Source organism: Antechinus flavipes, chromosome 2 (genome assembly GCF_016432865.1).
Source record: "Antechinus flavipes isolate AdamAnt ecotype Samford, QLD, Australia chromosome 2, AdamAnt_v2, whole genome shotgun sequence".
NCBI classification, from domain to species: Eukaryota; Metazoa; Chordata; class Mammalia; order Dasyuromorphia; family Dasyuridae; genus Antechinus; species Antechinus flavipes.
Window position 1 is genome coordinate 560,143,782 of NC_067399.1, and position 13,413 is coordinate 560,157,194.

Sequence of the window (13,413 nt, forward strand, 5' to 3'; positions counted from 1 at the left end):
TCTGACTATAGTCCTCTTCTCCATTTGAAAGTTTGCCTCCATGACATCTCACAAGATCAATACCTGCTATAGTATTTTACTCTACAACTATCCAGAGGTGATAGTGCTTTTTTCATTCCTCAGTGTGCAAACTCAGATAAAAGCAAATGCACAAACTTACTGACCATGCTGTGTGTGGGGGAAATAGCCATAAAACAAAAAATGGGGAATTGTTAAGAACCATGCCTAGTTGAAGGGGCAGGTCAATTTTCTGAGAGCCTTCACAGCTGTGAATCATAACATCTTCAAGAGTTGCAAAACAGCCTTTACTGACACAGATGTTGCTTGTGGACTGGGAATGAAATAAATTGGAGGGAGAGGGAAGAGGAGAGAGATCAGACAACTCAACTGCCTCTCAGCTGACAGGTCAGAGAATAGCAACTGCCTCTCAGTCTCCTTGTGTCATCATCATCCTTTCACATGAAGAGATCCATTCTACAGGTCTGAGATAGACCTCCACAGCCACTGGCAGGTGGCTCCCATATCGTAAGAGGACCCCAACTGGGAATTGTCTAAGTTTAAATGAGATTTGACTAAGGCTCAAAGTCGTGTAGGAACCTTATGAATGGAGAAACAGGAAATAATTCAAGATAAATATTATGGAGATAAACTATACAATGGATATGAAAGGATATATCAAGGAAAGAGAAGAGTCAAGAATGATTCCAAGTTTATGAAAAGAATGATGATGGTTTCAAACAAAATCGAAAAATTGGAAAGGGGAAAATAATGAGTTCCATTTTGGACATAATGAATACAAATGCTAACGTTATATCCAGGGGAAAAAAAATATCCATTACTTAGAGATGAAAGACTAAAGTTCAGGAAAGAGATTAGAAATTATATATTTATATCTGCATATATCATTTATCTCTATCAATAGAGACAGATAATTTTCATCTCTACTTGATAATTACCAAATATCTATCTTTTCTCTATCATCCATCTTTCATCTATTTATATATTTTATATAGAGACATGTTACTCTTTTTATACCTATGTCATCAGAGAGAGATCTCTATACATATAACTGTAGAGAAATATAACTATTTATATTATATATCTTTCTAAAGATGTATTTATCAACATACATAGATTATAGAGATATTTATATAACTGAAATATATCCATATTTGTTAATATATATCCATAGAAAAGGATATATAAATATTTAGAAATGAATTGACTAGAAATGAAAATTGAATTGAAATGGGTTAATTTCACCAAAAGAGACCCTAAGGAAAGAAGAAAAGCAGAGAAGAATCTTAGAGAATGTCCAAAATCAGTGGGTAAGAGTATAGTGCATTAGAAAGGAAAAACATATTGGATTTGGATTCAAATGACATCAGTTCAATTAAATCTCTTCTTAGGCAACTCACTCAAACTTTTTTTGGGGGGAGAAGGGGAATCTCAGTTTTTCAATTTATAAAGTGGAAAGGTTAGATTAAATGATCTGTGAGGTCTCTTGTCCAACTCTAAATCCATGGTCCTATGATCCAGCAAATGATACTGAGAAAGAGCAGTTACCCAGATGGAAGAGAACCAGGAGAAAGTCATAGATGCCAAAAAAGGAAAGAGTATCTAGGAAAAGGTTCTCAAATCAAGTAGCATGAGAACTGAAAAAATCTCATAGAACCTATAGATTTTTAACAATTTAATTTTTTTATAAACCTTGGCAATTCCAATTTGAGTATATGAATGGTTTCAATAATGATAGTATTGAGCATTGCTATAAGTAAATCACAAATAATGATGGTATCGAGCATTGCTATAGGTAGAAAAAAATCACAAATAAGTCAAGCCCTGTTAAACTTGCTTTTGATACTTAGAATAAAAAGTTCTCTTTAGCTGTTATGCCACAGTTCTCTTTTATTGTCCTGACTCAGTTTCCCTAATTATCCTGACCCACTCCTGACTCAGTTTCTCTACTTCAATTTATAATTACCAGCTAAAAGCTCAGTCCTACAAAACCTTCCCTCCCTCTTTATCAGACTATTTGATAAGCATGAAAGATCTTACGTTTTAGAATATCAGAATGCCTCTCCCCATCCCAAGCTATCAGAATGTCAGATACCATCTTAGCAAGATGCCTCACCCCATCTTCAGGGTGCCTCCCCCTATTATGTCATCCCTCCCTGGAGGCTCACCCCACCCTGTCAGAGTCCCATTCCGCTCTCAGCACCCTGATTTCGCCCCTGCCTCAATCTATTCCCTAAGTCTGAGCCATGTGTATATAGGTCATTGAGAACTCACATTGTTTGCTGGATTCTTGGAGACCATAGGCTCATTCAGCCCTGGGACCAATTCATGGATCCATTTGGTCCCAGTAAATCTCTCCCATTTAATAAATTATTAAATACTCTCTAATCTCTATCTTGACTCAGTTTCTCCAGCTTACTTTACCATGAAAAGAGCCACTTACCACAAATGCTATTATACTCCTCAATGTAGATTCCCACTGGAAACAACTTTTAAGAAACTGTACTGTATTCCATATTGCCATAGTAATTTTTTTCACACGATCAACATCCCTTGATAAAATCTGATAAAGTATAAGGAGAAAACAAAAAGAATGAGTTGAATGCAAATCCTTCAAATCTATAATAGGATATTTTGTTATATATTTTGCATATTTTCTGTTTTTTTTAACTAATTAAAAAAAAAAAGAATCCTGAGATTTCATCTGAAACTTTATTTCAGATCATAATCCACAGGTTGAAAAAAGTAAAGGATTCATCTGAAGAAGAAATTCATGTTTCTTTATTGTTTGGTATAAAGCAATTTTTTTTTCCAGATGATAAAATCACAGGAAATGATTTTTCTTTGTTTTTAAGGATGTCATAGCGGAAAAACAGCTTTATTATGAAATGTTCTTGAGTTTTCTGTCTGCTACTACGGGTAAGAAACAATGTCTATAATAAAATTTCATGGTAGTTAAAAAGATCTGACCAAGGAAAAAGCAAAAGAATGCAGAATTCTAGCCCAAGTGTTGGATCTTAACAAATTATCAATGGCTCATTGAAACAAAAAAAGAGGATGCCTACTTAATTTAAACAACAACAAAAAAAGATCTAGCATCTAGTAAACTGTAATTTATTGTGCACATCCACAGAACTTATCTTGACCTCAATTTCTGTCTCTGTAGAACTAGGGGGTTGAATGAAATGACTTAAAAATCTTTTCTAACTCTCATGGTCTATCGGACATATTCCATATGATTTCTGTTCCTGTGACCTTTTGAAATCCACCCATTAGAAATTGTCACTTATCTTCTGAATGAGTTTTAGTGTGTTGCAAAAAGAAATATTTTAAATATGACAAAACTGATCATAGAATTAAAGAATCTGAGAACTAGAATCAATCTTTAAAAAATTATCTAACCAAACTACTTTATTTTAAAGTTGAATAAGGAAAAGCTCATATAGTTAAAAGGACTTGCCTTAGGCTACCCAGCAAGTAACAAAACAAGGTTCATCCCTAGGTCATTGATTTTCATTTCATTTGCAAACCAAGAAATTAACTTACTTACTACACAGTTTTGGTATTCAAGTAAGTAGAGTAAGAACAATGAAATATTAAAAAAAAATCACAGGTTACTTGAGAAAAATATGACAATATTATGGTGGTCTAAATAAAATGTTGGTTAATTTTATGAGACATACAGAATTTTTTTAATGACTTTTTAAAAATCTGAAGTATGATAAGATACCATTGTGGATATTTTTAACTATTTTATGTAATCCACAGCTGTTCCCTACACAGGAAATGGTGGAAGTAATAAACACTTTAAAAAGGGACACTTTGTTCTTTGTTATACTACTGAAGAGGGACAATAGGTACAGAATAAAATACTGAATTATCTGTGAATAGGACAGGGAGGGACTCTTTAAAAGAATGCAAAGGTCATAGTAAAAATGTGGTATTTCCTTTAGCATGACTTTATCTTCACTTTTCTTTGAAATGATGACAAAGGAACTAAGTGCATCAGGCAGAGGAAAGGTATTTTGATCAAAAGAGCACAGAAAGTTATAACATTTAACTCTGTAGTCAAACTTAAAATAATCAGGGATGCCATGGGTGAAGATCATATTGAAGAACCAATGACTGACCCTTTGCAACATATCTTCTTCTATACCACTCATTTAGTTATTGCCATCATGGTCATAAAAGCTTATTAATTTTAAAGAACCATCAATAAGAGACTTGAATAAAACAAGCAGTGAAAACATTAATGCAGGTGATTCATAAATCAAGAAAGCTGTATTCCTTAAATGATAAGAAGAGACACAGACAGACAGACACAGAGAATCAGAGAGAGAAGAAAGAATCAAAGTCATGATTTGATTACTTCTACTTCATTCAATAGTTTTTTTTTTTTTTTTTTTTTTTTTCCCTTCTCATTCTTTTCTCTCTCATTCCAGTTCTTTCCTCTCTGCTCCCCTTATACCTTGGTTATCTTCCTCCTTCATTTCTCACTGAAGTTGTCTATAAGGTTAATTTAAAAAATACCATCACCAAATTATCTTCTCTAATAATGACTGAGTACACAAATAAACAGGCAGACATTACCTACCTTTTTGGAAAGTTTGCGGCTATCTTCTACAAAGCGCTTTTCTCTGGGCATAAAGGTCCTGATGCTTGCTTTTACCTTAAAAAAAAATTTGAAATGGAGGCTTTTGCATTGACTTCTTTTTCACCAGGCAAGTAAAAAAAAAAGGAAATTAATATATTCTGATATTCATGGAGTTTGAGGGGGAGGTTGTTTTTGTGTTTTGCTTTGTTTTGTTTTTAACAGAGAGCACCAATGAGTCAGGGACTTAAAAGGATGAGACTAAGGCCTGAGAAGAAATTAAAATATTATTACTGTTCTATAAGTACTTCAATGGACTTGAATTGAACTTTGAACAGTACAAGTTGGAACTCAAATAATAATAAGACCATCAACTTCACTTTCCTAAATAAGTGGGAAGTTTTAAATTCCTGCAAAGTTGCATTCATCAATTATCCAATTGCCCTCACAACTTCTATCAACAGCAAATAGCTAAAGTCAGTTCCTGATTTTTAGTGTAGGAAGCAAATGAGTTTTGAATTCTAGGTTCTTTCCTTATACTATATTTCACATGTTTGAATGATATGAAATTGAATTATTGATGCTTTCATAAGAAAATACTTAGTTTCAGGCTGATTAAATTAACTTTCAAAATGAATTCTTCATAGTTTTTCTGTTTATGACTATTTACTATTAAGGCAGAAGTGCTCAGAGCTGGTCTATACTATAGAGAAAAAAAGGAAGCTGGCAATTTCTTATTGTCCTTTGTAATAGAATATATTGATATATACACATTTAGGATTATTTTAGGGAGTACAGGAATTAGAAAAGAGAAGTAAATAACAGTGACTTACAATCTAAAAAGTTCTATATAGGGTAACCATGTGAATTTTCTTGACCTATCTTTTGAATTAAGAGCATATATGTGACTAAAGAAATATGGATGTCGGTTGTTAAAGTATATCACTTGCCACATGAGTAAAACTTACTTTGTTGCTTCCCTGAACATATTAATTGAGAGAATTATCTAAGTAAACTGAATATAAGTTAGCATGAGATATGTTGTTACTATAACCTAATAGCTTTTATTCTGAAGCCAAAGATGACAGACTTTAACAATTGGGTACTCTCTCTTTACATATAGCAAACAAGAAAGTAAGCAAAATAGCTTTCAGTTTCTTTTGTTAAAGACACTTGAACTTTAAGATCAAAGGAAAATGGTCACCCTTCCTTTTAGATATAATCTGGCCTAGAGTGATTTATGTTTAATTTTAGTGTCTAAGGGTCAATGCCCTATTGGCAGGTGGATGTCAAGGAATTCAATGGATTGGTTATAGAGAATCATGAAAGAGAAGCTCCATTTAGACTTACCGGATTATATATGACATCCATCTCCAAATAAATAACTCCTTTTGAAGCTTGTTCTAAATCTTTATTCTTCAGTACATAGCAACTTTGCTGCCCATCTCTAATCTATCATGAATAAAAAATAAAAAATATATATTGATGAGCAATCTCTCAGCAGGGTTTTAAATGGCTACCCAATGAGTTTCATCTCTTCAAAGCCTAGAATACAAAATGACCACCAAAGGAACAAATATTAAACTTCAGATTAAACCTATTATAATCCAACTTTTATTTTCACAGTGATGCAGTTTGTGGAACACACCATGATAATAACTAATTTGAAAATTCTGCCCTGAAAGCCAATGTGTTGATGGAAAACAATCCATATACTTTATTAGCAATTCAAAATGGGAACTTCTCTTACAAAGATCCAAAAGGTCACCAAAATTTTGGTTTATTAAAAAGATCATGTTTGCTGTTAGCTGGGGGACAATCTAAATTAAATAAATAAATCAACACAGCTAAAAGTGAGGTGCAGGACATGTTCAAAATGCACTATGTCCTGATAAACATTCAAAATAAACAAATCCCTCTGATAGCTTCTTCCTGCCAGTATGTAAAATCAGTTCCATGCACTAATCTGCCTGTTGGCCCCAGTACATTAGACATCTATGAAAAACATCTCCCTTACCATTTTGGAAACTATTTGGCTCAAGTTAAAGGCCTTCGCTCTTCAAATTTGATGGCAGCAATGTTTTTTATTATACACAGTAGTATATGTATTGATTAAACATTTGGCTTTTTAGGAAGCAGACCAGTTAATTCTAGATGGTAACAGCATAAAGCTACAACTAACCAAACGCTCCATTTGGGATTGTAATGATCAAAGATTAAAGATAACAGGGGAAATTTGAGGGCATGAAATTTCAACCATATTTTAAATGACTATTGCTGTCATTGCATGAATTTAGCACAAGCATTCATATAAACAGTGGTGGAAATGAGTTAAATAAGTCACTATGGGAAACAACAATTTCACATTATAAGGGAGAGGTCACATTTCTTCCCAAAGTCACCCACCTCCCTTGGATTACAGAGCCTTTTAAGTAGAAAGATAGTTTCCCTAGGCAGTGGCTAAGAGGAAGAAGTGTCCATGTAGTATTGGTATCCTTCCTGAACAATATCCAAACAGGAATCTCAGTTTCTAGTTTTTATCCACAATCTCAGTTAATTGAACATGGGATATTTCAATTCTGAAAAAAAAAATAGCATAACAACATGCCAACTTGAAAATGACCTATCTTTGCTCTAATTTAACCTATAGTTATATCACTTTTGCCTGACAATTCCCATTAGTTTTGAAGATCTAGGTGGGGTCAACCATGACAATCTTAGGGATAAAAGGTCTTAATGAAAAAAAAAATGACAAATCAGGAAGAGTAGTTTCTTATTTCCTAAGTGCCGCTTTTTTCTGACTGAATCTGTGCATCAATGTGTGATTGTCAAGTTTAAGTTGAAAAGCCAAAACCTGGCCCTTTAATGAATTAATAGACAAATGTTCCACTATTTGTGATCCTAACAACTCCTATTTTTTTTTTCCCTTTTTAACTAGAAAGCATAAATGACCAGAATGCTGCCAAATTGCCTTGGGAATTGTTATTGTCACAGTCTTATAAGAATAATTTTGAAATACTTTTTGCATTTATTCATTCAAATAGCAAAACAATAGCCAATAAAATACTTAAAACATTTTCTTTTACTCTTTCTCTGATGAACTTTCAACTCTAGGGGAAAAAAAAACTGGTTCATTATAGCTAATAATTCTTGTATTCTTGCTTTTATACAGAAGAGGGCAGGGGTTTGAGAAAGAAATCAATGAGTTCATAGATTTGTCAATTCTATGTATTAAATACAAATACTAAAAAAGAATTTTAAAGCCAAGAGATAAATACTCTAATAATGTATATTTATTGTGGCTAAAACCCTTTTATTGACGGTTATTGGATCTTTAAGCTAAAATTCTCTCAATTTTCTGATGACAACAAATATATGCAACTTTTTCTAGTTTTCTGGAAACTATCTGAAAAGAAACTTTTAAAAATGAGCTTTTCCAAGGTAAAAGAGTTATTTCATAGGATTCTATAACAACCCAATGAAGTTTAAAGTGATTGACAATTGGATTTTCAAGACCTCTCTCTCCCACTAATTATATAACTTGGAATATCTTACTTATTCTCTTGGATCTCAGGTTCTTTGCATGAAAAATGATTATACCAGCCTAGATAATCCTATTTAAGCTTTAAGATTTTGTGATTCCATGACATAAAATAGTTTTCATGTATATACATGTTTGCTACATACATATTCATAATGACCATATATTGTATATGTGAATACATACATATATATATATATAATATACATTCATGTACATTATATACAATACACACATATTCATTAATTTGTATTAAAAAAGTAAAAAAAGTCATGTAGGTCACTAGACAAAAGATTGGTATTCAAAGACATGGAAAACACTTTTTTTTTCTTATCTGAACACTTCTTCCACACTAAAAGTTATCATTATTCTCCATTTAGAATTGCATTAATGAAAACCATCACTACCTGATTCAATGGAGAAAATAATCAGAATTAATATCAAGGAATAAAATTATCAACTTGGCTTATGTTTGAAAGATATGCAATTATAATTCAATATAACAACAAAGATTCATATTAATTTCTCAGTTGTTTGACCTTCATGTAAAAAAGAGAATAATCAGAAATAAAGTAACATTATTTTATCTGGCAACTTTTATTGAATGCAAAAGAGAAAAGAAAATAGTTCAATGTAACAATACTATGATAACCTAGTTTATTCTAGCTGGTGCATAGTAGAAAGTTACCATCCTGTTGAATGCAATGAAAAGAGGTTATAAAGCAAACAATGTAAAGAAGAAAATGAATCAGATCTCAATTGGTAGCTTAGTCAAATTCTAACACAAAAATCAGAATTCTTTTCAATGACAGAGGAAAGAAAATATATGATAAGTAAGAAATGTTAATAAGGCCATCATCGTGTTGCTTTTTTTTTTTATATCTGACTATGTGTTGTTGCATTTATATCAAGGGCAGAATTGTTATCCTCCAAAATTATGATGGAGAAAGTCTATCTATTAGAGTATGCAAACCTCCAAACTTAAAACCACAAGTGGAACTTGGGTAAATATTTAATTGGAAATGCAAATGCACATTTAAAGCATGGATGTTTATTAGGTACAAGCAATTCTAGAAAAATTACTCTATAAACCTAATTAACTGAAACTGTTATAATAGGCACAGCTAGTTACTATCCCCACAGATGCCCATGGAATGTGATGGATTCACAGATCAACAAACTTGTTCATAGCAAAGCCTTGGTTTTTTACCCTTGAATCTCTGGCAAAATAGTATTTTTCTTTGCATTCCTTCTAATGCAAAATTTAAATGATTCTATCTTAATGATGGAGTGTAATTGCTGATATACTGAAAATGTGAATTTTTAAAAGATGTCAATTTAATTTTTGTGGCAGACTCATGATTTTATCCATGCAGGAGACTTACAAGGAGAGACCAAGTACCTATTCCAAGACAGATCACCTTCTCAGTATTTTATACTTTCAGAGAGCTTCATGGGGACAATGAGAGTTTAAATGACTGACCCAGATTTGTACTGTGTCAAAGGTTAGATCTAAATGCAGATTGTTCTGACTATAAAGCCAGCTCTCTATGCTGAATTCTGTTACTTCAACAGCTACTTCAATAACAATGGTTAATCCCCATAATTCAATATAAGTCCATAAATAAATTTGACTTAGCAAATAAACATTAATGTACAAGTATATACCTTTGGGAGAAACTGGAACATTTTTATTAGTCAATATTAAAATAATTTTTTATCCCAAAGTTATCTCCAACCAGCAAAACTATACTTCTTTCCCTCCCATTTTCTCCTTCCCTCAAATGAGAAAAAAAAAAAAAAAACCCTAAATCTCTGTTATAAATATGTACAGTCATACAAAACAAATTTTAGCATTGGTTATATTTGAAAGAAAAAAACAAACACAAATATAAACATAAGTATGTACTTACATACATATGTATATACATATGTGTTTGTGTCTCTTTTTGCACTCTCACTTCTATATGAGGAAGTGAGTGGGATGTTTCATCATTAGTTCTCTCAAATCCTGGGTGATAGTTACACTAATCAGAATTCCTAAGTCTTTCAAAGTTGTTTATTTTTATAATACTGTTATTGAATAAATTGTTTTTTTCCCTAATACTGTTTATTCTGCATCAGCTCATCAAGTCTTTTGAGATTTCTCTGAAACTCTTCCATTCATTATTTCTTATAGTACAATATTCTATACAATTTGTAATTTATTTCATCCATTTCCCAATTAATGGGTATCCATTCTTCCTCAGATTATAATTCTTTGCCTCCAAAAAAAACACACTATATTTTTTTCTGTACCTCATTAAAGCTTTGCTTAGGACTAATTTCTCTTAATTTATCTATTCTCTATTTTTCTCTTTCTTCCTCCCTGCCTTTTTCCTGTTTCCCTGATGAATGAATTCTGTATCCAATCTGAATATGTGTGTGTGTGTGTGTGTGTGTGTGTGTGTGTGTGTGTATATACATATATATATATATGTATATATATATATACTTTCCTTCTTAGATCAATTCATATGTGAGTATGTGAGTGAGGTTAAAGTATTAGTTAATGCTCCAACTGCTTATTCCTTGTTTGTATAAATCTACCTGGACACTTCAATTATGTGAAATAACTTTCCACAACCTTCATTACTTTCCCTTTCCCTTCCCTACCTTGTATAATACTCTTCTCCTCCCTTTCCATTGTTATTTTTAGATCATCATAAAATAATAATTATGCATAATTAGAATTCCTTTATGACTCCTGATGATGATAGGAATCAGAGGAGACACATGTACCATTTTCCTATATGATAATGTAAGGTGTTTATCCTTGTTGAGTACTTTGTTATTGTTTACATTTCTCTTATTCTTGTATTTTAATATGAAGGTTTCTATAAACCTTTTTTAAGGTAGTTCTATATTGAACCAAAGATCTTTTTAAGATAATTCTATATTGAACCAAAGATCTTTTTTTGTCACTGTAGGATTATTTTCATTTTTGCTGAATAATTTTTACTGATTTTAAGCCTATTTTCTTTGTTTTCTGGAATAGCACATTCCAAGTTCTCTGTTCTTTTATAGTACTGGCTGCTAAATCATGTGCAATTCTGATTGGGACTTCTTTCTTGATGCTACTATATATGAATGTGTGTGTGAATTTTTTTTTTTTTAACCTAGAAATTCTGAATTTCAACTAAGATGTTTCAGGGAATGCTCATTTTGTTATTTCTTTCAGGAAGTGACCCAGTAGATCTTTATTTTTATTTTTTTTAGCTCTAAAAGATATAAGCTGTTTTCTTTCCTTCCTTCCTTCTTTCCTTCCTCTCCCTCTCTTTCCTTCCTTCCTTCCTTTCTTCTTTCTTTCTTTCTTTTGCTGAGGCAATTGGGGTTAAGTGACTTGCCCAAGGTCATATAGCTAGGACATGTTAAGTGTCTGAGACCAGATTTGAACTCAGGTCCTCTAGACTTCAGGGCTGGTGCTCTATCCACTGTGCCACTTAGATGCCTCCTAACTAGTTTTCTTTTAAGATTTTTAAAAAATATATTATATCTAGACTTATTTTTTGTCATGATTTTCATATAGTCCAATGACTTTTAATTTTTTCCCTCCTCAATCTGTTTTCCAGGTCACTTGTTTTTGCTATGAGATGTTTAATTAATTTTTTCTTGGATCTCACCATCATGGTTCAGTATAGTATATATTTTAGATTTGTTTGTAGGCGTTTTGGTGGGGAATTTGTTGTCCTATTTTCTGATTATTTTGGCTCTGTCACCATATCTAAGAATCTTGTGGCATATAAAACTCCCTCTATTTCAGTTATTTCTGTCTAAAAATTATAGATTGAAAAAATGTATTTCCATCATATTGTTTTATAATTCAAGTCAGCAAGTACTTGCTAAATGATGACCATCGTGCTACTTCTCAGAGAGGAAATGGCCAAATAAAACTGTCTCTGCTGACAAAGAGCTTATATTCTCCTGGGGTTAGAAGCTTAATATTTGGTAAACTGTTTAATATAAGATAATTTAAGGAAGGAGAGAGTTATAATACTTGGGGAGATCAGGAAAAGCCTCTTCCTAGAAGTGACTCCCTAGGCTGATCCTTGAGGGAAGCTAGTGATCCAAGTGATAGAGGTGAGGAAGAAGTACATTCCAACAATGGATCAAACCTGTCCAAAGACATTCAAGCAAGATGACATGTGGAGTCTACTGAACAGCTAGTAGGTCATTTTAATTGAAATGTGGTCTAAAATATTGCTTAATTTATATTAGTTCTATCATCAGTACCCAGTATAGTACCTGGAACATAGTAGATGCTCTATAAAGGCCTGTTGATTTATGGATAAAGAAGAATAATATAAAGTAAAATTGAAAGATAGTTGGGAAACAGATTATGTAATACTTTAAAGGCTGGATTGAAGAGTTTGTGTTTTATCCTAAGAACTTTAGGGAATCACTGAAAATTTTTATGCAGGGGAGTCAGCATCATGTTGTTGCTTGGAAATTGTCTAGAATAGATATTAGAAAGAGAATCTAGAAACAAGGATCTCAATTAATAGGTGACTGCTATGATTTAATAAGCAAGTAATCCGGGCCTGAATTAGCACAATGGTTATATAAATGGGGAGAGGTCAAAGGAAGAAATGCAAGAAATATGATTTAAAAAAAAAAACTGCCAAGCCTTCACACTGGACTAGATATTGGGGATGAGTCAGAAAGGGAAACCTTAATAATAGCATCGTCGGGTACCTTCCATAGAAATAAGGAATTTACGAAGAGAAACATTTTGAAGGAAGAAGATTATGATTTGTAGTTTTGAAAAGTTGATTTTGGGATGATGATAAGATATTTAAGTAGTCCAGCAGACACACAACAGTGAAGGCCTCCAGTTCCAGAGAAAAAAAGATTATTGCTGAATATATAGATTTAGTAGTCATTCACATAAAGATAATTGAATCCATGTGAACTAATGGTATTATCAAAAACAAAAGAGTCTAAAGTAGGGGTTCTTAACCTTTTTTATGTTGTGGTCCCTATAGCAATGTGGTGAAACCTATAAATATCTTCTCAAAAATAATGTTTAAAAACACATAAAACAAAACATTTAAGAATATAACCAATCATAATAAAATAAAGTTATCCAAATTGTTTACTCTGGAGCAGAGACAGAAAAGGGTTCACAACAGAACCTAGAAGTTAACCCATAGGTAGTATATGATCATAGATAATTATGCAGCAAAGGAGGCTGGAAAGCAATGGTTAGAAAAGTATCAAGAAA

General features: G+C 32.3%; 1 protein-coding gene across 2 annotated transcripts in view; it reads right to left on the reverse strand.

Moving 5' to 3' along the window:
- Nucleotides 1-13,413, reverse strand: part of MCTP2 (multiple C2 and transmembrane domain containing 2) — a 210,084-nt gene that overhangs the window by 82,454 nt on the left and 114,217 nt on the right. For both annotated transcript variants that reach the window (XM_051981036.1, XM_051981037.1), the window contains exons 14-16: nt 5,960-6,061; nt 4,613-4,687; nt 2,462-2,581 (exon numbers count right to left, since the gene is read on the reverse strand). In XM_051981036.1, coding sequence (XP_051836996.1) covers nt 2,462-2,581; nt 4,613-4,687; nt 5,960-6,061 — 297 coding nt within the window. The remainder of the gene's footprint in view (nt 1-2,461; nt 2,582-4,612; nt 4,688-5,959; nt 6,062-13,413) is intronic.